Source organism: Muntiacus reevesi, chromosome 15, assembly GCF_963930625.1.
Source record: "Muntiacus reevesi chromosome 15, mMunRee1.1, whole genome shotgun sequence".
NCBI lineage: Eukaryota > Metazoa > Chordata > Mammalia > Artiodactyla > Cervidae > Muntiacus > Muntiacus reevesi.
In genome coordinates, this window is record NC_089263.1 from 1,088,429 (window position 1) to 1,113,154 (window position 24,726).

At 37.9% G+C, this 24,726-nt stretch overlaps 2 protein-coding genes across 3 annotated transcripts; both read left to right on the forward strand.

The window, feature by feature from the left end:
* The first annotated feature begins 1,291 nt into the window (after positions 1-1,291).
* SNURF (SNRPN upstream open reading frame) lies at positions 1,292-18,468 on the forward strand. The gene is made up of 4 exons (XM_065906371.1): positions 1,292-1,430; positions 7,326-7,421; positions 10,689-10,814; positions 18,324-18,468. The coding sequence occupies exons 1-3, from the start codon at positions 1,417-1,419 to the stop codon at positions 10,792-10,794; spliced, it is 216 nt and encodes a 71-aa protein (XP_065762443.1). The 5' UTR covers positions 1,292-1,416; the 3' UTR covers positions 10,795-10,814; positions 18,324-18,468.
* SNRPN (small nuclear ribonucleoprotein polypeptide N) lies at positions 10,745-24,503 on the forward strand. Of its 2 annotated transcripts, none has more exons than XM_065906369.1 (8): positions 10,745-10,814; positions 18,401-18,469; positions 19,686-19,837; positions 22,459-22,570; positions 23,020-23,172; positions 23,618-23,756; positions 24,107-24,232; positions 24,339-24,503. In XM_065906369.1, the coding sequence occupies exons 2-8, from the start codon at positions 18,467-18,469 to the stop codon at positions 24,374-24,376; spliced, it is 723 nt and encodes a 240-aa protein (XP_065762441.1). In that variant the 5' UTR covers positions 10,745-10,814; positions 18,401-18,466; the 3' UTR covers positions 24,377-24,503. The 2 variants fall into 2 exon arrangements, with proteins under 2 accessions (XP_065762441.1, XP_065762442.1); XM_065906370.1 differs by having other exon boundaries at positions 10,747-10,814; positions 18,412-18,469.
* Positions 24,504-24,726: the final 223 nt, after the last annotated feature.

The window sequence follows — 24,726 nt, forward strand, 5'->3', positions numbered from 1 at the left end:
CCTTCAGTCAGAATCACAGATTTACGTCTTCTTTTCCTCCTAAGAGATTTGCATTTTACTCTTACAAACGAACTTTCCATATTCATTTTGAGTTCATTTTTGTATATTGTGTGGTGTAGGAGCTCTGATCACTTTTTGCAGACTCCAGTTTCAGTTGCATAGAGAATAATTATAGTCTAGATTTGATGTCTTTTAAGTTCATATCTGGGTGTTTGAATTGTGATGCCTACACTTAAAAAAAAAAAAAGGGCTGTTTGGGTGACATCATTTTGCTGGAAAGTCTCCTTTTCTGTATATTCAGTTGCTAATTGCAGGACATGCTCACCCCTACAAACTGATTTTAAATATTGTCTTTCAATAAATGAGTGATCCAAAATGGCCACTCTCTCTGTGTCACTTGTAATGTCAGGATCGTATCATGCCTTTCCCGCCATCCAAAGCCAGGTTCTTAACTATAGTACTTAGTTGCTCAGTCACGTCCGCCTCTTTGTGACCCCCCATGGACTGTATCCCGCTAGGCTCTCTGTCCACGGGATTCTCCAGGCAAGAATACTGGAGTAGGTTGTATGCCCTCCTCCAGGGGAACCTCCCAACCCAGGGATCGAACCCAGGTCTCCAGCATTGCAGGCAGATTCTTTACTGTCTTTGAGCAGTCACAAAATTAGGAGTCTGGGCAGACTCGCAGAAAGAGCAGGCTAGAAAACGGTGAAGATGGGTCAAGGAAATTGACAGCAAGTACATTAGAGCTTAGAATTAAGTTTAATTTTGTTTTATCTTAATAATACTTTAATTCTGAAAGTTTGTAAAAATACAAACACGGTAAAAAAATTTTAAATAGATTAAAATCTAAAATGTCACAGTAAAGAAGTTTAACAAAATCATGACTTGCTTTATATGTGTATATAAGACATATAAATGTAACATAATATCTGTGTTACCTTGCAACAGGATAAGCTCACCAGTGGAAAACCTGAGGAAACCTGAATAAGGTACGGACTTTACAAATGTCCACAAAAAAGAAATACCCAGTTCCCACTCCACTGGGAGGTACCACTCTGGGTCGAAATACTACTGTTAATATTTGGTGCGATTCTAAGAGCCATTAACTGCCGGTTCGTGGTGGTCCGTAGAGCTCCCCCACCCCAAAGGTCGTAGGACTTTGACCAGGGTGGGGTAGACACCAGCCCCGATTTCCCTGCCTGGGAAGGCCCGCGTCACCTGCAGTGCCGCAGAGCCTCGCCACTGCGGCAAACAGACTGCGCAGGCGCGGCAGAGTGCGGCCGCGGGGAGCGGAGCGGCTTGCCGCGCAAGCGCAGGCGGAGTCCGCGGAGCGGTGCCGTGGCGGCAGAGGAGCGCAGCGCGGTCTGCCAGCCGGAGATGCGTGACGTTCTGTTCTGAGAAGCGGCCAGCAGCGCAATGGAGCGGGCCAGGTCAGCCGTGTGGTGGGCAACATTTTTTTTTTTTAATCATCCTGAGCTTCCAGAACGAGAAGTATTTTGGTATTTACTGGGGATCTGGGCCCTCAAGTTCTTTGTCCAGTGGCTGAATGGAACAACTTCTGGAGGCTTGGGGCTGGAGTGACTCTCCCGACCATGTCTTGTCAGGTCTCGGGGGTATCTGCACCATCATGTTGCGCCCCCTCAGATTCTCTGGGGTGGCCCTTTGTTCCTGTGGTTGAGGCCATGACCGCGGGTGGCCACGATGCGACAGTCGGGGGAGGGCGGGGCCGGTGCTGTCCACAGCGGCCGTGAGGCGGCAGCAGGTGCCATGTCCGCAGAGGCGCTGTGTGGCATCAGCGGGAGGGAGTGGTTGGCGTGGTCCCCGCGGCAGTGATGAGGAGGGGCGGACGGAGTGGCCATAGTGGCGGCTATTGAGGGGGCGGCAGAGAGACCGCGCTGCTCGTGGGGGGTGAAGTGGCCACGAGAGTGTGGTGGGGTCCGTCTGTGGCCTCGGTATGTGGGGGTGGTGGGGTGCGGGCGACGTTGGGGGCGCGACAAAGCAGTCTTGCCGCGTGGTCGTCTGGACACTGGTAAGAGTTGAGAGGGTGAGCAGGTGTGGGCAGGCGGGTGGAGGAGGCCATCTGTTTGAAGACAAGGGAGAAAACTGTTCAGTGTTCTCGTGACCGGCAGTGCTTTTAGAGTTTGAATAGCGTGGAAAAACTACCCTGTCCCTAAATTGAAGGGGTGGCTGCAAAAATGTCTAATCCTTATGTACCTGATTCCTTTAACTATCTCACATTTGTGAGCTTGGTGTAAGAGGAGGGATGTGTTATTCACAGCCCATCTAATGCATCTTTTGGGAAACCTGCCAGGTTCTGGTATGTGACAGCCAGAGGCGTTTCTCATTCACATGCGTGTTCACATGCGTTTTCCCTGCGTTTGGAATGAGTTTCGAAGGCCAGCTCAGGAGCGTGGCGGTCGGTGTCGCGTCACAACCTTTGTGCAGCTCTGTGAAGATGGCGGCCGCCGCAGCTGTGCGGTTCTGGGCAGGCGCCGAGTGGGAGCGCGGCCCTCCCCGCGGTACCGCAGTGGGGGAGGAGCGGTCCTGCCGCCTCCAGGCGGGGGGTCGGCCGCGCCCTGGAGAGCTGTGCGCAAAGCGGGAGAGGCGGACCAGGGAGTCCGGGGCGGCTGCCGCACCCTGGTGCTGCAGTACGGAAGGTGTGGGCTCAGGGTGCGCAGGCGCGTCAGTGATGACACCGCCTCTGACGTGCACTAGGGGAGGGGATTTGTGCAGTTTCCACTGTGCGGGGCGGCCACCGCCTACACTTATGTGCCCGGTCCCTGCCCATTCACTGCTCTGCTGGAGTGGACTTGGGAGACGAAGGACACAGGTTTGCGCAGCCTCTGGCTTGTAAGTCACCCCTTCCCAGTAGTGCCGTGATGGAGTGGGGCAGGTAGGCCAGAGAGTTGCACAATTTTTCCATCCTGTGCCTGCCTGAAATGTCAGGGCAGCTGCACTGTGCCCTTGGCCTTCTCCTACCGCTTAAGGGAGAGGTGAGGGCTTGGAGGCCAAGAGGGGTGAGTGCATTTCAGGATTCACTATGCTACTTAAAAGACAGCCTCCATCACTGGTGCAGGAGCTTTTTCAGTTTTGCTCATTTGCCTTAGGTGGTACTGTGAGCAGTCTTAATTATTCGCTGTATTAAGTGGATTCAGTTAGCCTTTTAGACCACTCCCATTCCTTTAATCCCTGATTTCAGTTTTCTAGATTATATAATTATATAGCTACATTTTCCTTACCTGTCTGTCCTATTTCTTGATCGCTAGATAATCCATTGGTGTGTTACCTTTATAATTTCCTTAAATCAGGGGATCAAGGCTCCTCTAATACTCTTAGGAACTGAGGTCTATGAGTTGTTTGTTCAAGGAGAACGGCAGAGAAAAATGTAGAATGTGAGTCCTAGGTTTATCTGGGATTAGTAAATTCTTGCCCTTGATTGGACTTTTAAAAATTTGGAGTATATTTGCTTTACAATACTGTGCTAGTTTCTGCTGTACAGCAACTTCATAGTTGCTCATGTGTACAGTTATATGTGTACATATCCCCTTCCTCTTGATTTTTTAATTATTATTTTTGTTCCATTTTTTTTGAAGTTGGAGCTGCTATGAATATTTCCTGAGAAGGGGTAATTAACAAAGTAACTATTCCTGTATCATGATTATTGTATTACTATTCCCATACTTTGATTTTGGGGGACATTTTTAAGGATTTTCCTTGCAGAATTTTGATGTGCTTGCCTTTTTTACTCATTTATCATAAACAGTACATTTTACTCATTTATCATAAACAGTACACCTGCTTGTGTGCCCAGTTAGAATGTAATTAAGGGAAATGTAAATTAAGCTTTGGAAGCTTTGTTCTGGTATTGTTTATTTTCTAGTAGCTTGAAAAATAGCAGGACTCTGGTATTTTGTGATACTTATGATTTGCATTTTTTTTTTTTTTCTGCTTGTAGGAAGATACTGCTTCAAATATGAACATCTGATCATTTGGCCCTTTTCGAGATGAGAGTGCATCATCCTGGTCCGCCATTTTGTAGTCTTGCCCTCTGACTTAGGACCTCAATATGGCGGACCCTGTGGAAAGACCTGAAGTTTGAAGGTCTCTGTCCTGCCTTGTGGAATATTTGGCATAGTACCACAGCTTTATAAGAATGGGAAAGGAATATGAGCCCTGTCTGAAGTTTAGAGCAAGGACTATGTGTTGTTTTCTAAGGCAAGGTACTTTGAACAGGAGTTATTGATGGTTAAGGCATCATACTCCACTAATAAGGGTGGGCAGAGAAGTTTTATTTTCTGGTTCCTGGGTGCTGGCTGGCTCAGAATTCTCTTTGATTCTAAAGGTTTTATTTTTGGAGGCACTGATTTGCATGTTAGTGGGGAATTCACACCCTGGGATTACCTCACACTATCTTTTTATTTCTCATTCTTGAGGTCTTAGTCATTGAGTTATTACTTTTTGCAGGGGTTGGGGGGGGCTGTGTAAGAAATCCTGAATATTTGATAGAATATTATACAGGAAAAAACCCTATCATATCTCATCATCTTTTGCTTTTTCAGTATATTTTCAAATTTGTTGTTGTTTTAGTTGCTAACTCATGTCTTGACTTTTTTGGGACTCCATGGATGATAGCCAGGCTCCTCTATTCAGGGGATTTATGAGGCAAGAATACTGGAGTTGGTTGCCATTTTCTTCTCCTGGGGATCTTCTCAGGGATTGAACCAGAGTCTCCTGCTTGACAGGTGGCCTCTTTACCATGGAGCCATCTGAGAAGCCCGTATTTCCAGATTAGTATTAATTTTTTAGTGAAAGGGACTTTGGAGTGAAAAATTAACATTGTGTACATGTAACATTTTTTTCTCCTTAAATGCTGGATTTTCTGAAATGTTGGCTTCTGAGTTGGAAATGCAGTTAGGGATATTACAAATGTACATATGTGTGTTTAGAACAAAGTTCAAAATAAAGCTACTCATCACTGATTTTGCATGTAGCTTTAAAAATCTTTGAAAATTAAAAAAAATACCTTTATATACTGATTATTTTCTCAATTGAATACAGACCTTCAGGTTACATAAAGGAAATGAAGATTTTTTCTGAGGGGTGGGATGGATAATGGGGTGTTCTCAGTTGAGCTTCCATTAATCATAATGGGTGGTCTATGATAAAGCAGAGGTCTATGGCAAAGCAGAGATTTATAATTCCTTTTACTGTATTAATGTATTGGTAACTATATTTGAAACTACCATCTTGTGTATCAGTATTTCATCCTGAATGGCATTCCATTGTATGATATACCATACCACACCGTATTTTGTTTATGCATTCATCATTTATACTTTGGGTTATTTCTATTTTTGGCTATTACAACTAACACTGCTAGGAACTTTCATGTTCAAGTTTGAGTTTTTATTTCACTCCACGCTTGGAGTGGAAATACTGGGTCACATGTTAATATGCTCAACATTTTTAAGAAGTGCCAGGGTTGTATAATTTTTCATTTCTCCAGTTTCTCCACATCCTACTCCTGTGGTGTGAAGTGGTATTTGTGGTTTTGATTTGTGTTTTCCTAATTGCCCTCATATTGAGCATCTTTTCTTGTGTTAAGGGAAATTTTTATGCTTTTGGAAAGTGATCTGTTTGAATCCTTTACTTATTTTATTTTTTGTAATTCATTCATTTATTTTATAGCTGTGCTGGGTCTTCATTGTTGCACAAGCTTTTCTCTAGTTGTGGTGAGCTGGGGCTGTTCTCTTAAGTTGCAGTGAAAGGTCTTCTCTTTCCTGTGGCTTCTCTTGTTGTGGAGGCCGGCTCTAGGGCATCTGGGCTTCAGTTGTTTCTGTTCCTAGGCTCTAAAGCACAGGCTCAAAAGTTGTGGTGTAGGGACTTAGCAGCTTCATGGTCTTTATGTGGGATCTTCCCATACCAAGTATGGAACTTGTGTTTTCTGTATTGGCAGGTGGATTCTTTACCACTGAGCCATCAGTGATGCCCCCTGTATTCATTTTAAAATTGAGTTTTGTTACTATATTATTGAGTTGTAACAGTTCTTTATATCTCTCTAGAGTTCTTTATATCTGGAGGAGGAAATGGCGACCCACTCCAGTATTTTTGCCTAGAGAATCCCATGGACAGAGGAGCCTGGTGGGCTACATGTAGTCCATGAGGTTGCAAAAAATCAAACACGACTGAGCGACTAATACTAATACTTGGTATATTCTGGATAAAAGACTTTCATTCCATATATAATTTGCATATATTTTCTCCCATGCTTCTAATTGTTTTTCTAAGTGTTTTTTGAAGCAGACTTTTCACTTTTGGTGAAATCCTATGAATTCCTTTCTCCATTAGGTACTTTAAGTGTCATAATCTAAGAAAGTATTACCTAATCAAAGGTCCAAAGGTCAAGGAGATTATCAAAGGTATTTTTTTTTTAATGACCTTTTCTACTGCTTGATTAGAACATTAAATTTTTGGAAGCAAATCAGGATTATTGGTAAACTATTTTGTTTATTTTGCATAATCTAATATGAAACGTAAAATAGCGTGGGTTCAGGAAATAATCTTTTGGAATATGTCCTTTGAAATCTGCCTGTGAATTATTATATTGCATGACTTGTGTAAAATGCATTTCCTTATTTCTGTTTTGAGTTGACATTTTAAAATTTCAGTTCCTGTAGTTTCTAATCTGTGACCCAAGTGCTGAACAGATTTCCTGTTCAGATCCCTTGAGCAGCCATTTTGTGAGCTTTCTGCAGATTATACTGTCAGTGGCTATTTTTTTTTTTTTTTAAGCATTTTAAAAATTTCTTGTTTCTCAAATCCTAAGAAGGACGCATTCACACAAGAGATTACTTAAATAGACATTTTGTAATTTAACTTTTATACTATTCCACTATATAGAAGGATAATAAAATATTTTTCAAATCATTTTTGTCATTTTTTCAGGGGTATGTATATTTATTTGTATGTAAATATAGTGTTACATCTATATATGTGAGTGTATGTAGGAATACAAAGATTTGCTTACTTTTTTGATAGTTTTCCTTTGAAGTTTTCTGATGTCAGAATCAGAAGGGGAATCTAAAGGGAGAAAGTAGTTTTGCTAGATTCTGATCATTGATGAATAAAGATCTTCTAATATTTAATTCTACCTTTGTCTGTTTTATTGATTTATTATTGGCATATATCACCATACCTTGCTTTAATTAGATTAGATTAGATGGAGTTTAAAAATTCCATTTTACTAGATATATGTATAATCTTTAAGTAAGTGGTTATTTCAGAAATTGATGAAGTCTGTAAAACAAATCCTCTTTGTACCTCAGGGACCGTTTACACTTGAGACGGACTACAGAACAGCACGTGCCAGAGGTGGAAGTCCAAGTCAAACGTAGAAGGACAGCTTCACTGAGCAACCAGGAGTGAGTACAGTCAGGCCCTAAGAACCAATTTAAGGTGTTTTCAAATTGGAACAAAATATGCTGCCACAGGGAATTTAAATGAATTTAATTAATGAAAGAAGCTTGTTCATGTTATATTGATACAGTAAAAAAGCAATTAAATCATCCATAACCATGTTGTCCTAACTTAACTTTTGCTGAAATTTAAGTGACATGTATTTCCTTTTTTCTATACATGTGTAGGTAACATGGTATGTTCATAAAGTTCTACCTCCTTCAACATATTTATATTAAAATTGTTTCTGCTTTATTATCTGTTACACTTTTGTTGTGCTTGCCAAATGTTCTATGCTTTGAAGAGATGTAAATTTATGTATTCATGTTTGCTCTGCAATCTTTAGAATTGTTTTAGTTAGTGCATTTGAAATGTATACATTTTCCTCTTAATTTAGGATAGGAATGTGTTTCTAGAAGGAGCATTTCAATTAAAACTATATTAACATTTCTAAATAGTCACAACTTAGCAGCTAAAACAATAACAACCACATGACACATACTGAATCTGCGTTGGGTCTTGTGCGTTTTGTTGTTACCACAAATCTTGATAGTTATCAGTGGTAAAATTGTTTTTCTTTCCTAAAGCAGTAATTTTTCAAATTGTGTTGCTGTTACTAATATATGAATATAATTTTCTCATAAAGCATGTAATTTTGAGATACACAGTGAGTCCATTCTCCTCCCTGTGTCTCCTCAAAGATAAATCCTCAGGTACTTTGATCTCTTATCATTTCAGACCTTTTAATATGCATTCATGTATACATATATGGAGTGTGTGTATGTGTGGGGAGGCATGTTTGTTTATATACATAAGATTTATTCTGTAACAATATGCCTTGGGAGTCTTTCCATGTCAGGCATTCTATAGTAACATTTATCATTATCTTACTAATGGATAGTTAGATTGTTTGCATTTCTTAGTTATTGCCGTGAAGAAAGGAGTGGTCAATCTGAAAATTAATATTACAGTTGTCTCTTGAATAATGAAGGAGTTGGGTTGCAATCCCCCACATAGGCAAAAATCCCCATGTATCTTTTGAGTCCCCCCAAATTGAACTATAAATGGCCTCTTGTTGATTAGAAGCCTTACTGATAATATAGACAGTTGACTGACAACATTTTTATATTAAATGTATATCTGCATATATTTTATGTGTTCATGACATACCTAACTTTGTTTCTTTGATATTTCTAGGCTCTGGTTTGTCTGCAAGTTTTTCCAAATTGTCAAAAATTTCCAAAAAAAAAAAATCCCTAATATATTTATTGGGGGAAAAAACACATATAAATAGACCCACACAATTCAAACTCTTGTTTAAGGGTCAACTGTTACTAATATTTATTTGTATTTTATTTCACTTCTTCAAATATGAAGTTTTTTACAGAAATTATTATACAACGTGGGTAGCATTTTATATCTTATTTTTGTTATTTGCTTGTTTAGTATATGGAAAAATTTCAGTATTTTGCATATTTAAAATTATTGGCAAGGCAAAAGATTTCTCCATTTTCCCATGTCTGTTTTACTTTATTCTGCAGAGTTCATTATTCTTTCCTTTATTAAATTTTGAAAAGGAATACTTTGAATATTTTATATAATTTATCATTTATGATAGGCATTTGCCTGTTTTCTTTTATATGGTAATACCATTTTTTTTCCTTCCCAGATTCTGTAGAAATAACTTGAAATAGATTAGAGACTGTGGCAGAGGTATGGGTGGAGGAGATTTCTTGGAAGAGGATCTTTGTTAGTGAGTGAAGGTTCTATTACATTTGTTATATTTTATTAGAGCCTTTATCCAGTGTAACATCAGTGTGAATCATCAGTATAACAGGTGGTCATATGCTAGTATTCTAAAAGCCTGCTTTAGGTTTCATTCATTTGTCCATATCTGTGGAAATATTTTACTGCTTTTGAAGAAGAGACAGCTCCATTTTCCTGATGTCTGTTGTATATGTTATGTATAAATACTAGGAGGTGCTGAACTAGAATCTGAGGGTAATTTTGAGTTAGAAAAATAATATAATTTCCCCAACCACCTTTGTCCACTTTGATAATAGTTGGATTATAGGAACAGGTAAGCAGTATAAATATTCTGTTCTCTAAGCCCAGCTTTTAACCTGAGCCATCTAGTTAGCTTTAACTCTGGTGTGATCCCAGAGGCCCACCAAGAATAACAAAGACACTCCTATCACTTGTTAAACTCAAAGGATTAGAGATTACCTCCTAGGAACCATGAACAAAGTCTAGCCTGATTCTTTATGTTGTTGTTCAGTTGCTTAGTCATGTCCCACTCTTTGCAACCCCATGAACTGCAGTTAAAAATCTTATTTTAAATGTATAGAAATAGTGGAAAACCATTTATCACAGTCCCATTTTCAATTCTAGCTGTTACTGAATATTTTCATACATATGTACTTATCAGCTGCCTGCTAGTGTAGTAAGAGAAGTGGATTTCATCCCTGGGAAGATCCCTTGGAGGAGGACACGGCAACCCACTCCAGTATTCTTGCCTGGAGAATCCCATGGACAGAGGAGCCTGGTGGGCTGAGGTCCACAGGGTCACAAAAAGTTGGAACAACTAAAGTGACTTAGCATGCAAGCACATACTTACCAACGAAGGCAGTTTGTTGGCTGGTGATTTATTTATGCTTGTCTTGTTAGCCAGCAACCCTGTGTAATTTCCTGTATCTCTTATCCTCAGGATCAGATTCACGGCCAGATAGAGTCCTGCTCATAGGTAGGAATATGTTGAGTATTTTTCTAGAATTCCCTGATAACTGAAGGATGGTAGATTTACATAGTCTGAGAACCTATGGAAATTCTTTGTTTCAGTTAGTAACTTCTTGTCAGCATAAATAACTATATTAAAATGTCTCACTGGAAATGCCTTAACCCTTCCTAACCCTACCTCCCTAGAGGTTAAAGAGTTGTTTCCAGATTAGAACTGGTTATTATACTGTTGGTTCTTTTATAAGGCATTTTAAACCAAAAGAACTCTTTTTTTTTTTCTTTTTTTAAGTTCCTTGGTAATATCACCAAAGAGGGTAAGTATCCATCAGTTCTTATACATTCCTATGTGCAGAGTCTCCTCTTTTATAATTTGTTCATAATGTAATGGTATGCTCTGAACCTTGATGAGGATTAAATGTAAGGGTATTTTTATGTTCACATTGTTAACTATTTAGGCAAATGTCTTTTCATTTATGTGTTTTGTGCTCTTGTCTTAGGTGTCACCTGTACCTGAGGCGATCTCAGCAGCAGCAAGTACCTGTGGTGGATTTCCAGGCAGAACTGAGACAGGCATTCTTAGCTGAGACACCAAGAGGTGGTTAAAGCAGTATTGGAACACCAAGGTAGCTGATTTCAAGAGAAAAATAAAAACAGGTTATAGCTGATGAAATCATGATCAGGATTAAACAACTAATTAAAGGGTAGGATGTTTGGAGGTCATTTAATTATTTTGGATATATTCAATTATTTTTCCTTAAAGGCTTCATACAAATATAAACACATAGCAGAATGTTTAAAAAAGTAAAAACAGTACCTTAATGCTTTCACCCTGAAAGACTTGTCATGAGTTACTTTCTAGACAATGTAGTCTTTGCTTTTTAGTTAGTTTTATTCATATTTAACTTGTACTGCATTTCACCTTAACATAAGAAAAGTATTTCATTATAAATAGTTGCTGAATATCCTGCTAATATGTTTTATAATTCCTTTCTGAGAGAACTTTAATTTTTCTGCTGGTGGTTTGACATGAAGCTTCAGTGAATTGCTTTTTGTAAAACATTAGATAGGATCATTTCCTTGGATATGCAGATGTAAAAATAAGTCAAGGAATTTGAATTAAGGTTCATGTTCTAAATTATATGACGAATTATTTGTCTTTATTGCCATGAGAAAGTATAGTGCCAGGTACACTTTCATCTGCATTAATTATGTCAATTACATATAACTTATTTCTATTAAATTAGAAATACGCATCACATCCATTAACCGATGAGAAGCTAAATATTTTCCCAGGCTTATTTACTAGTTATTTTTTGTTTTCTTTTCTCATATTTTGTTACTCATTTGTTTGAATCATCTGACAGTGTAACAAAACTATTAACCCATGATTTGTCAGTGTTACGTAGTTTTATTTACAGTGTCTTTTTGTGTTAGTTGCTTAGATTTTTAGGAAATTGCAATTAGTTTTGATTAAATACTTTATTTTTTCTTTTTTTTAAGTTTAAGATTTGAATGACCTAAATTCAAAGGGTTTAATATGTACTTTTCAGAAGCTAAGAGAGGAAAGAAGTTTATAGTTGAATTTTCTTCTAGATTTTCTTTATTCTATTTCAAAGTATAACCCCGCAACTCAAATTTATTAGGCTTGTTTATGGCCATCATTTCAAAAGGAAAAATCCTCCCCTACTGAATTATTTACCCAGCATTCTCCAGTAATTGCCTGGACTTGATTGTAAGATAGTAGAATTGATTTGAGACGGTGGAATCTGGTAATTGTCCTCAGCTGTCCCCCAGAGTAAGAACATTTTTACATGAATAAGTGTGCATCATTGATCTTTTAACCAAGAATTTTTTGGCCCTTATAGTTTAGATACTCTTGAAAGTTCCTGTATAGTATTATTTAAATCATAATTATGATCTGCAAGTAGAGTTAATCTAATTTTCTAAGTTTTAAGTGCTAGTTTCATCTAAATAGTACTAGTTACTAGAATTATTTTATAGCAGGAGTTGATAAAGTATATGACTCATTTATTGCCAGTTTTTGTAAATAAAATATTGTTAGCACAGAGCCATATCCATTTATTTACATATGGCCTGTGGATATTATTGACAGTACAGTGGCAGATGGGAGTATTCATGACAGATTGAATGGCAGGCAAAGCCTACAATATTTATTATCTTTCCCTTTAAAAGAAAAAGTCTGCTGGTCTCTTAGAGAACCACTTTCAAAGATGAAAACATAAGGTGGAGCCAGTAGTGGAGTGTTGGTACCATAGAATGTGGCAAAGGGAAAGGTATGATAAGGAGAGTAGATGAAGTAGACAGTACAGAGTAGAGAATCAGATGAATTTGGCAATAAGGGTCTTGTTAAAGTCTGCTCTACATGTAAGTGGGTAAAGACATTTAAACAATTGATATGTTTTCTTTTTCATTATAAAAATGTAAAGCATATGAGTGATAGCCTAGAAAAATGGGAAAGTAAACCACAGATTTTAAATAGCCATGTTTCAACCATAGTGGCCTTTTTTAGAATTTTCTTTCATTTTACCCATTTGCTTTTCTTTTGAAAACATAGTTGTAATCATGCTTTTAAGCTATTCTACTTATGTATACCATTAATGTTCCTTCATTTTATTACATAATCCTCAATAGCATTTGTAATGAATAAAAGATGGTCCCTTCATGATTTACTTTTCCTTTGTATTTGTGTTTTTCCCCCCTAGTTTGCTATGCTATTATGAATATTCTCCATTTTTAAGATACTGTATATTAGGTATTTTAAAGTTATTAGGATGATGATTCAGTTTGGGTATGCAGGGTATAAAAATTAGTAAGTTCTTAAATGTTTTGTTACGTTCCTTTCTAATAGCATCATAAGCAGTATTGTTTACCATCGAGAATAATCCAGTTCAGTTCAGTCACTCAGTGATGTCTTGACTCTTTGCGACCCCGTGGATTGCAGCATGCCAGGCTTACCTGTCCACCAACTCCCGGAGTCCACTCAAACTCATGTCCGTTGAGTTAGTGATGCCATCTAACCATCTGATCCTCTGTCATCTCCTTCTCCTCCTGCCTTCAATCTTTCCCAGCATCAGGGTCTTTTCCAATAAGTCAGTTCTTCTCATCAGGTGGCCAAAATATTGGAGTTTCAGCTTCAGCATCAGTCCTTCCATTGAATATTCAGGACTGATTTCCTTTAGGATTGACTGGTTGGATCTCCTTACAGTCCAAGGGACTCTCAAGAGTCTTCTCCAACACCACAGTTAAAAAATTTAAGAATAATTACTACAGTGATAATTTGTTAGTACCACCTTTGATGTCTCTTTTTGCCCCTTTGATAATTAAACACTTTCCAAAACGGAAAAATTGTTTTCCTCTGGTTTAACTGGCATTGCTTTGTGGTTAATAGTGTCCACTTACTTGTGTTTCTCATGTTAGACTTTTTGCACATTTTTTTTTCTGTGAAAGGTCTATTTTACCAGGTGAATGGGAACTAATGCTATACCATTATTCTGTGACTTCTCATTTTTTGTATGCTATTTGGCCAAGTCTGACCATCAGATCTTTTGATTTAAGGAAGCTTTACATATTTACGTAGTTTAATCATTTCAAAGTCCACCGTTTTCAAAAGTTTGAGAACGTTTCTTCCTGAGAAGTCCCAGGATATAGTCAGGCCCCCGGACCATTTATTTGTTTATGTCCACTTTCACCAGGAAATTTATGGTAACTGCTAATTCCTTAGTGCATTGTAACATTGCTGCTCTTGTTTTTTTCCCTCTTAAAGCATTTTGTTCTTCTTTGCTGTGGAGATAACATTTGATCATTCTACAAAGTAATATATCTCCTTTCCCTCACAAGGATTCATAATTATAGTATGCTGAATTTAGGAATGAGAGAAATTTCAAGTCCGTCTCATTAAGAGAAGCCCATTCTTGACCTCTCCAATTAGTCAACCCCTATTCTGAGTGAAATGTTATCTCCTATTTATATGGATTATTTTTTACATATTACATATATATTTATGTCCCCAGTTCTTTAGTCCATGACTCAAATCCCCAGATGCATTTTTATACATGGTAACAACATAGTGTGTGGGAGGAGTTTGGAACCTCAAGCAGGTTAGATGGACAGATACAGGCCTGACTGGCTTCCTTTTGTGTTCTGATCCACTATACCAGGAAATCTTTGTTTGCATTTGTTGATCTATAGCTAAGCTGTATAAACCTGGTTTGGTATGTGTTCACTGAAATGCCAAGCAGGATAAAACATTTGGAATGGGTCTGATTGGGAAATCTGGACTCTGAAGTCTTTTGGCATTGAAGGTAAAATCCCTGTCTCAGAATTATAAAGTTTCATTGGAGAGGTGACTGACTACAAATTTCCACCTTAAATGCACATTTGATACTGATTCCCACTGAAAAGTGAGAGCACTAGTTGCTCAGTCATGTCTGACTCTGCAACCCCAGGGACTGTTGCCCACTGGGCTGCTATATCCATGGAATTCTTCAGTCAGGAATACTGGAATGGGTAGTGATTCCCTTCTCCAGGGGATCTTCCTGATGCAGGGATCGAACTGAGGCCTCCTGCATTGCAGGCAGATTCTTTACTGTCTGAACCACCAGGAAAGCCTATTATATTAATCTTTATTTCAGAAACCTTTCCGTGATTACATTTCTTTCCTTTAAGTGAAATTTTGAAAAGTCATATACAGTCCTGTTTTTTCTCCCCTGGTAATCAATCACTGTCTGTGGCTCATTGTCTAGTAGCATATCTCCATTTGGGAATAAGCGCCAGGAATACTGTCTTATTGAACATTCAGCTGCTTTTGTTCTTTGGAGGCACTAATGGCAATATTAAATGTAATCTTAGAAACTCTGAAGATTATTTGACGGTTCAGACAATTTATTGTATAAGAACAGCTTTATTGGTGTATGTTTTATATACCATAGAATTTGCCCAGTTATAAGCAGGCCATTGCCACACATCCTTTTAGGGTTTTCGGTTGCCCGAATAAGATCCCTTCGTGCCATTTAATGCATTCCCCAACTCCACCAGATAACCATTTAACTTACTTTCTGTCTCCATGGATTGCTGAAGATCTTAAATCTTAGCTATACCATCATAAAAATGGAAATTGCTAGTGGTTCAAACATATACCAAGGTTTTCTGAATTTATAGATTACTCTTATATAGAGAATCCTGTCAGAATTCAGAACATTTAAATTATAGGCCTGAAACTTTTCATGTGAATTTGGATTAAAAGTTCATTTATTTGGGAGTTTTCCTTCCTCTGCAATTTTCTGGAAGAGTTTGAGCAGGATAGGTGTTCTCTAAACTTTTGATAGAATTTGCCTGAGAAGCCATCTGGCCTTGGACTTTTGTTTGTTGGAAGATTGTTTATTACAGTTTCAATTTGCATGCTTGTGATTGGTCTGTTCATATTTTCTGTTTCTTCTTGGTTTGGGTTTGGAAGGTTATACTTTTCCAAGAATTGGTTCCATTTCTTCCAACTTGTTCATTTTATTGGCATGTAATTGCTCATACTATTCTCTTATGATCCTTTGTATTTCTGTGTTGTCATAACTTCTCCTTTTTCATTTTTAGTTTTATTGATTTGAGTCTTCTCCCTTTTGTTCTTGATGGGATCATCAGTTTTATCGTCTCACATAACCAGCTTTGCAATGAATTTTGCTATAGTCTCCATTTCTTTTTCATTTGTTTCTTCTCTGATCTTTGTGATTTCTTTCCTTCTACTAGCTTTGGGTTTTTTTGTTGTTCTTTTTCTAGTTGACTTTAGGTGTAATATTAGGTTGTTTATTTTATGTCTCTTTTTTCTTGAGATAGGCTTGTAGATCTATAAATTTCCCTCTTAGCACTGATTTTATTGCATCCAATAGATTTTGAGTTGTGCTTTCATTGTCATTTGTTTCTAGATGTATTTTGATTTCCTTTTTGATTTCTTTAGTGATCTATTGGTTATTCAGAAGCATGTTGTTTAACCTCCATATGTTTGTGTTTTTTATAGTACTTTTCATGTAGTTGATACCTAATCTTACAGCCTTATCAGAAAAGATGCTTGAAATGATTTCATCTTTTTAAAATTTACCAAGGGTTTGATTTCTGGCCCAGGATGTGATCTATCCTGGAGAATGTTCCATGTGCACTTGAGAAAAAAGTGAAGTCTATTTTTTTTGGATGAAATACTGTAGATATCAATTAGGTCCAACTGATCCATTGTATCAGTTAAAGCTTGTGTTTCCTTATTGATTTTCTGTCTGGATGATCTGTCCATTGGTGTGAGTGGGATATTTTGAGTCCCCTACCATCACCCTGTTACCAAAATCAGACAAAGATGCCACAAAAAAGGAAATTACAGGCCAATTACTGATGATCATAGATGAAAAAATCCTCAACTATGTGCTAGCAAACAGAATCCAACAATGGGCTTTATCTAGGGATGTAAGGATTCTTCAGTATACAGAAATCAGTCAATATGATTCACCATACTAACAAATTGAAAGATAAAAATCACGTGATCATCTCAGTAGATGCAGAGAAAGACTTTTACAAAATTAAACACCCATTTTTGATAAAAACTCACCAGATAGTAGGCATAGAGGGAACATACCTCAACAAAATAAAGGCCATATATGACCAACTCAGAGCAAACGTTATCATCAGTGGTGAGAAACTGAAAGCATTTCCTTTAAATTCAGGAATAAGATGAGTCCATGCTCACCACTATTATTCACTCTTACCACTCTTATCACTATCATTCAACATAGTTTTGAAAGACCTAGCCATAGCAGTCTGAGAAGAAAAAGGAATGAATCCAGATTGGAAAAGAAGAAACTACATTTATTGAGGGTAGGATTGACTTAAAGAAAAAGCTGCACAAAGGATGCATGACAGTCTACATGTGGAGAACAAAGCTTGGGAGAGAGATTCTGAGTAATGGTCATTTTATTTTATTTTTTATTTAGAAAATCTAATACCCTCCAAGTTCTCTTTAAAATGTATTGTACTGACACCAAATTTTGCTAATTGTAGGGAAATACTGCCTCTACATTTTACCATCCTTACTGAATTATTTGTATAATTTCATTAAACTCTCTTCTAATCTATTATAGTTTTACGCACCATTCTTTTTTTGATGATGCCATAGATCTTAACCACTATTTAAATGATTTTATTTTCACATAAGAAAACAGTTGATTGTAAATTACTTAACCAGCTTACTGTTTCTAAATCTCTACTGAAAACAATGGAGACAACAATCTTAACTTGAAATGTTTGCATTGTTGAAAGTACAATTATACTAGATTTTGTTTATGATACTGAGTTACTTTTATATGTAAAACCAAATTCCCACTCATAAAGAACATAATGTGTGTGTTTGCTTTTTAAATATAATTAGCAGTTTGAGACCACTTACTAGTTTTGGCTAGGTATGGTTCATACTTATTAGAAGCATTTTCTTAAGAATACCAGGGGGAGATGATAGTATTCTAATATTTGTTTCTTTGATTACTAAGAAAGTTGACTGTATATACATGTAAGCATTCAGTAGTTGTATGTCACCTTTTAACAAAGGACATCTTAAGCAGGTACGTGATAATATATTACATTATTAGTGAAGAGAGATTTCCTAGCATTATTCTGAAAGGACTTTGGCTTGGTGTGGGGAGATAACATTGAGGTTAAAAGCATTTAGGTGGTTTAGCCAAGGAGCAAAATCTGGGCTAACTCAGGAGGAGTTCAAATGGAGAAACTCAGGAATACCAAAATGTTGAGGTTACTTGGTATTAATTTGTGACCAGAGAATCAAACACCTTAAAATAAGGATGGAAAAAGAGAATACTACATTTTGAGAGTATTAATAGAAAATTAAGCTTATTTTTGAAACTTTTAAGAATTTCTGTGTAAAATTATATTCAACAAACTGGTAACTTATAGGTGTGCAAAAAATGGGAGATAAGGTGATCAAATAGTGAAGTTTGGTGTTTAATTGGTGGGTGTAAGAGTGAAAGGGGATGATTTTGACTATCTCAAACAGTACTTTTCATGCAAGATTTTCTGCCTGTTTAAACCATGGTAGATGTGGTGCAGCTTGATCATGCTTTCCTCTGCAGGCTCCATCTACTATTTGAAGCTTCTGCCTCAGCTTGCATTGTTTGTAAGAGAACCTGCGTCATACCTTTATCTGTAGCCTTCCCTTAGGTCTTAAGGATCCTGAAACTTTCCTGTGGACATTGAATTTGGTGGAACAGCAATCATGGTAAGATGTTCATTAGGGTCGAGGGGAGAGAAGCTACTCTCTCAATATATTGGATTTCCAGAGTGTGGGGTGTTGTGGGGTTTTTAATTAAGGAATTAATCAATAGTGATGATACCTCATTGCATTGAATAAAAACTGGAGAAAACCTATGTATGTTGTCCTGTTATAGAGATCTTGCATTGTGAAGAAAAACAAAAGAGAATTTTTGGTCATATTTACAGTGGTGAGGGATCACCTGCAGATGAGGGACTCAAGAGGTCATATTTCAATAGATTGAAAAGTCTACTTTGAAAATGGATGGTCCAGCAAAACCACAGCCGAGGAACAGGCTTGGAATCAGTGGGGAAGAAAAATGGAGGTCTTTGAGGTTTGATTGGTACAAAGGAAATCAGTCTAGAGAGATACAGCATCCTGATCCATTTTGTGGTTCTGTTTAAGTTTAGGTAACCAAGAACATACATTCTTAATGGGAAAGCTATCCAAAGGAACTGAAAATTAGTTTTTGAGGAATGAGAAAGAATCTTAGATTTTTACAGTGGTTTGGGGTCTTCCAGAGGTCCACAGTATGTAAATAGTATTTCTGCATATTAAAATGTCAGTGGAGTGGTCACTTGGGATGAAAATCTTTTTAAAAGATGCCTTAGTAGCACCTTTTAAAAAAATTAAAAGTTAGAGGAACACTGATGAAAGTTCTCAATGATATAAGAGGTGGGGTGTAAGCTAGGATAGAGGCCTTTAAAAGAGAACTGAAAAATAATACATTGTGTTTACATTGGGTTGATGGAAACTGCAAAGTTTTTGATGGAGATAAGAATTTCCCACCAATTGTCTGGGTGTCTAGTGGGAAAAGAAATAGTCCTCAGGATCAAGTACTCTGTAGGAGAGTGAGATTTGGGATTCAAATTGGGAAAGGACAGAGTTTAGAATGATGGTATGCTAGAAGGGAGAACTGGATTTGGCATTCTATTGGGGATGTCATATATTTAGGGCAGTGGAAAACTACATAGGGATTCTGAAAAGTAAACCATTCCATAGGGGAGTATAAGTGGTCCTGGGTTCAAATTTAGTATCCTAAAGGTAAGAAAAGATTGACTGCATGATGTTTTTCTTAAGAAAGCAGCCAAATTTGGATTGGTATAGGGTTAGGGAAGAAATAGGAAAGGGTTAGAAAGTAGCTGCAGACAAAGTGATGACTAACTTTTTTTACTCCTTCCAGACTGTGGGAAAGAGTAGCAAGATGCTGCAGCACATTGACTATAGGATGAGATGTATTCTGCAAGATGGTCGTATCTTCATTGGCACCTTTAAGGCTTTTGACAAGCATATGAACTTGATCCTCTGTGATTGTGATGAGTTCAGGAAGATCAAGTAAGGCCACTTTGGGTTTGGGCAGTGGGGTCTTGAGGGAGAGGCAGAACAGTAAATGAGGGTAAAGTAAGTAGTTAGGGTACCTGCTGAAGGAGGCAGGAAAAATGGCAGTCCTGTCCTGGTCTTATCTCTGAATTGGATGAATCTCCCAGTATTATAGTCACTGTATCCACACTACTATTTTAATTTTGAAACTACAATTATGAACTAAAACTGAGAAAAAAAGCTGAATGCTACTCTTAGAATAACAATTTATATTTATTTAGAAAATTGAGATCGAAGGAATCATAAGAGTCACAATTACTCTTCATGGTTGAGGAGTTGAAATGAGAATAGAATAGTTCAGGCCTGGTCTAGCAGTTGTTCAGCCAGCCTCTTTGCCTGCCCCTTGTTCTGTCTGAACTCGCGTGGTCAGTGTTGATTTGGCGTCAGCCTCTAACCTCCCTTGCTTATTTGTTTTGGGGGTTTGTCCGTGCTCTTTCTCCAGAAATAACTTCCATGTGCTTGTGCCTTAACCTACGCGACTACCCTCTTTGCACCTGTGTTTGAAGAACTTCCTTTAACGATAAGAGCATGGCACTTGGGAGATCCCAGAGGCACTAAACTCTATTGATACTTTTCATTCAGAGTATTTGGGGCAGTGCTTGTAGTATCTCTAGATGTTCAGAATGGTTTTGTTTCAGGCTCTTACCTAGGGGCAGAATTTACATTGACCATTGGCTTGATTTTCTTCTGTTCCCACAGTTGATGATACATTGCCCAAAAATTTAATTTGACCACTTCACTTAGAATTTTCTGTATGAAGAGAAAGGTGATGATGAGCTTTGCCTGCCTGCTATACATGTCTGTTCTTCTCAAATCTTAATAGAATCCATAACATATTCCTTGTCCTTCAATCTTCCATTTTTATTTATTCTTAATTTTTGTCCTGCACATGAAGTTGCATCATTTCAGAAATTGTAGATGATGAATGCTAAGTTAATGATCAGTGTTAAGGTTTTGTTTAAATAATCTACATTTTTACTGAAAAGGATTTTAAATTACAACTTTGATAAATACTAAAGACAATTGAGAGTGCTTTAGGTATATCCTTAGTTTATGTCTCATTCTTCAGTAAGTTTTAGGGATAATTTCACTTAAATAAGGCACTATCTATATTATATGGTAGAAGCTGTATAAATATATGAATTTTGCTGCCAACACATGAGGAAATAAGACTAACAGAGGTTCAAAAATTTTCAAAAAGATTTCCCCTGATTATATGCATGCATGCTCAGTCACTTTGGTTGTGTCCAACTCTTTGCCACCTCATGGACTATAGCCTGCCAGGCTGCTCTGTCCATGAGACTCTCCTGACAAGAGCACGAGTGGGTTGCCATCTTCCAGGGCTCAGACCCACGCCTCTTATGTCTCCTGTATTGACAGATGGGTTCTTTACCACTAGCACGACCTGGGAAGCCACTTCCCATGGTAATATAGCATGTGGTAAGTCTAGGAATAAGCAGGTGTCTGCTATTAGGCTGTCATTGCCTGTTGCTGTTCTCATCCCTTATTTCAGTTATCTGTCATCAATATTTACTTATTTAGTTAAAAATGATTTAAATCCTATCTTAACATGAAAAGTTTCAATGTTGCCTATCTTCAAAGTCTTAGCCAGTGGTGATCACTTTATAATGATCTCTTTATAATTGAAATAATTGAATTACCATGCAGTGGATTAGAAAATAATGTAATGTCAATTATACTTCAAAAACAAACTCAGAATAAGAGATCAAATTTGTGGCTGCCAGAGGCAGGAGGTGATGGGGTGAATTGGATGAAAGTGGTTAAAAATTACGAACTTCCATTTTTAAGATAATTAGGTACAAGGGATGTAATGCACAGCATGAGAAATGAGATTAACAGTGCCGTATGTTACATATGAACGTTGTTAAAAGAGTCATCACAAGGAAATACATTTTTCTCTTTTGTATCTGTAAGACATGTTGGAGGTCCACTGAAATTATTGTGGTAGTCATTTCATGAAGTAAGTCAGTCATTATGCTATACACCTTAAACTTAACACAGTACGGTTTGTCAATTATATGTCAGTAAAATTGGAAGGAAAAAGATAAAATTCCAAGTTTTGCTATCAGTAAAGACCTTTATGCTGGAAAAGACTTGAGGGCAGGAGGAGAAGGAGGTGACAGAGGATGAGATGATTGGATGATATAACTGACTCAATGGACATGAGTTTGAACAAACTCTGGGAGACAGTGAAAGATAGGAAAGCATGTTGTGCTGCAGTTTCTGGGGTCGCAGTGTCAGACATGACTTACCAGCTGAACAATAGCAACAACTATTAAAAGAATCTTAGCAATGTTACTTGCATCTGTATTTCACAAAGAAGAAATTAGTTTTGCTATAGTATAACATTGAGGGAATATTCTGGAAGTTTGATGTATGGTAGGAAAAGAGCTCACCTTTATATATCGAATCCAGTTTTCTTTGTTTTTGTCACAACTCAGTAACTGAGCATGAGTATCTGGGCATGGATTAATGTCTTGATACATAATGATCTATAAAAATGTTAGTGAGTTGATCCATAACTTATCATACTAAAATTTTCTTCCTATTTATAGGCCAAAGAATGCTAAGCAGCCAGAGCGTGAAGAAAAGCGAGTTTTGGGTCTGGTGTTGTTGCGTGGGGAGAACTTGGTTTCCATGACTGTGGAGGGACCACCCCCCAAAGATGTAAGAAAGATGTAGGACAGGACAGAACATTAATGTGGGAGGGAATCCCATTATTTGAATTATTTGCTAAAAGAGCATACAACAGAGACAAAGTACATTATACCTTTGTCAAAATGTTCCTGGCACTTGATATAAGTTCTTGTTTATCTATAATGGGAGATTAAGCATATTCTAATGAGTGATTCTATGTGCTGACTACAATTTAGTTAAGGGTAGGAGTTACTAATTTGTTTTCTCTGATAGGATCGTGAAAATATATGGACTCCCAATTTGACTAGTGTACATCTAATCTGTAGGATGCTTCTCTTGATGCTATTTTGAATATAGAACCTCATATAAGATAGGTGATATGGGAAAATGTTGGAAAGAGGTAATTATTTAGGAATGATTTTTGATAGATAGCTTTCATAAATTTGATTTCAAGCTATATATGTATTTTTTTGTTTCAGACTGGCATTGCTCGGGTACCACTTGCTGGAGCTGCAGGGGGCCCTGGGGTTGGCAGGGCAGCTGGCAGAGGCGTTCCAGCTGGTGTTCCAATTCCCCAGGCTCCTGCTGGATTAGCAGGCCCTGTCCGAGGGGTTGGGGGGCCATCACAACAGGTGAGGAACCAGGAGATATTTTTGTTATTGAGAGAAAGTGCCTGGAATCTGATACTGAGGAGACTGAAAAAACTGAGTGAACATCCTGTACTGTGTAAAGCAGTATATGCTGTAGAGGGAAGAGAGGTACAAATACGCATTATGAAACCACCATGATGGCTGTAACTCGGCACTGTTGATGAGCGGAGAGGAATATGGATAGATAAACCAGAGTTGAGAATGCAAAGGGCTGCTGAGGCTAAAAGCGGGCATGTTCACTTTAAAGGAGAGTGTGATACTGGTGGTAGTGTGCCAGGATACTTTTAAATGAGAAAAATGGGAGAAGTGCAGAATTGGTATAATTACTTTGTTTAATAAATAATGCATGATCAGCCTTTTATTTTCTATATTTGAGTGATGTGAGGAAGTGTTTACATTTGCTGCCTGTCTGTGCGTTCTTTCTCAGGTAATGACCCCACAGGGAAGAGGCACTGTAGCAGCTGCTGCAGTTGCTGCTACTGCCAGCATTGCCGGAGCCCCAACTCAGTATCCACCAGGACGGGGGACTGCACCTACACCTGTTGGTCGAGCAACCCCACCTCCAGGTAAGGAATCGATGGAGAATGTGGTTCTAAAAAGGATTGTAAAATAATTTGGTTCTTAGATACAGATGTGGATCTGTGAAAAAAAGTCACGACCAAAAGCACTCTTTAAGAAGATACTGTATTAAGGCCCAGCCTAACTCCCTACCTAGGAACTTGGAATATGTTTTCACTTTGGCCATTGATTTTTAATGAAAAGCGTGAATTGGGATGGTCTGCCGTAGCAATGGTCAAGGAGAAATTTGTTCAACTCTTTACCTAGTACCTGACTTATTTCTTTAACTCTTATCTTATGCTTTATGCTACATCTTAGCTGATTATGTGCCTTTTTTTTCTGCCATTTTTCTTTCTAGGAATTATGGCTCCTCCACCTGGTATGAGACCACCCATGGGCCCACCAATTGGGCTTCCTCCTACTCGTGGAACGCCAATAGGCATGCCCCCTCCAGGAATGAGACCCCCTCCACCAGGGATAAGAGGTGAGTGAGTATTAATAATTTTCTCAGTGGTACTAGCCAGGCCCCTGAATATTTATGTTTGTCTATTTTTTTATGATCTCATGGAATTTTGCTTTTTCTTTTCAAGGTCCACCTCCCCCAGGAATGCGTCCACCAAGACCCTAGGATACTGTTGATCCTTCTTAGTCACTTTTTGTCCTGCAATGCAGCTTGTGAAATGTGTGAAATGTTTGTGAGCTTTTGTCCCCTCTTTTCCATTAATATTAGCTAATAAATGCATAGAGCAATTAAACTGTGAGGTATTGTTGTACATTTTTTGCCTTTTGATGTTTAGGTGAGAGTTAAGATTGGGATTTTTCTAGTCTTGAAGTTATTATGGATGAGGTAAATCCTGTTAACCAACTCATTTAAATAATTTTGTTTTTATATCTTATGGTAAAACGGTTGTGATACGTGTTTTAGCTTCACAACTTTGACTTTGTACACTGGCTGGTATCACATAATAAACTTTATAC

Coding starts and splice junctions, on each gene's coding strand:
- SNURF (XM_065906371.1), top strand. Junction 7,422..10,688: donor GCTTCACTGAGCAACCAGGA/GTGAGTACAGTC, acceptor CTCTTGTCTTAG/GTGTCACCTGTACCTGAGGC.
- SNRPN (XM_065906369.1), top strand. Junction 22,571..23,019: donor AGGGACCACCCCCCAAAGAT/GTAAGAAAGATG, acceptor TTTTTGTTTCAG/ACTGGCATTGCTCGGGTACC. Junction 23,757..24,106: donor TCGAGCAACCCCACCTCCAG/GTAAGGAATCGA, acceptor TTTTCTTTCTAG/GAATTATGGCTCCTCCACCT.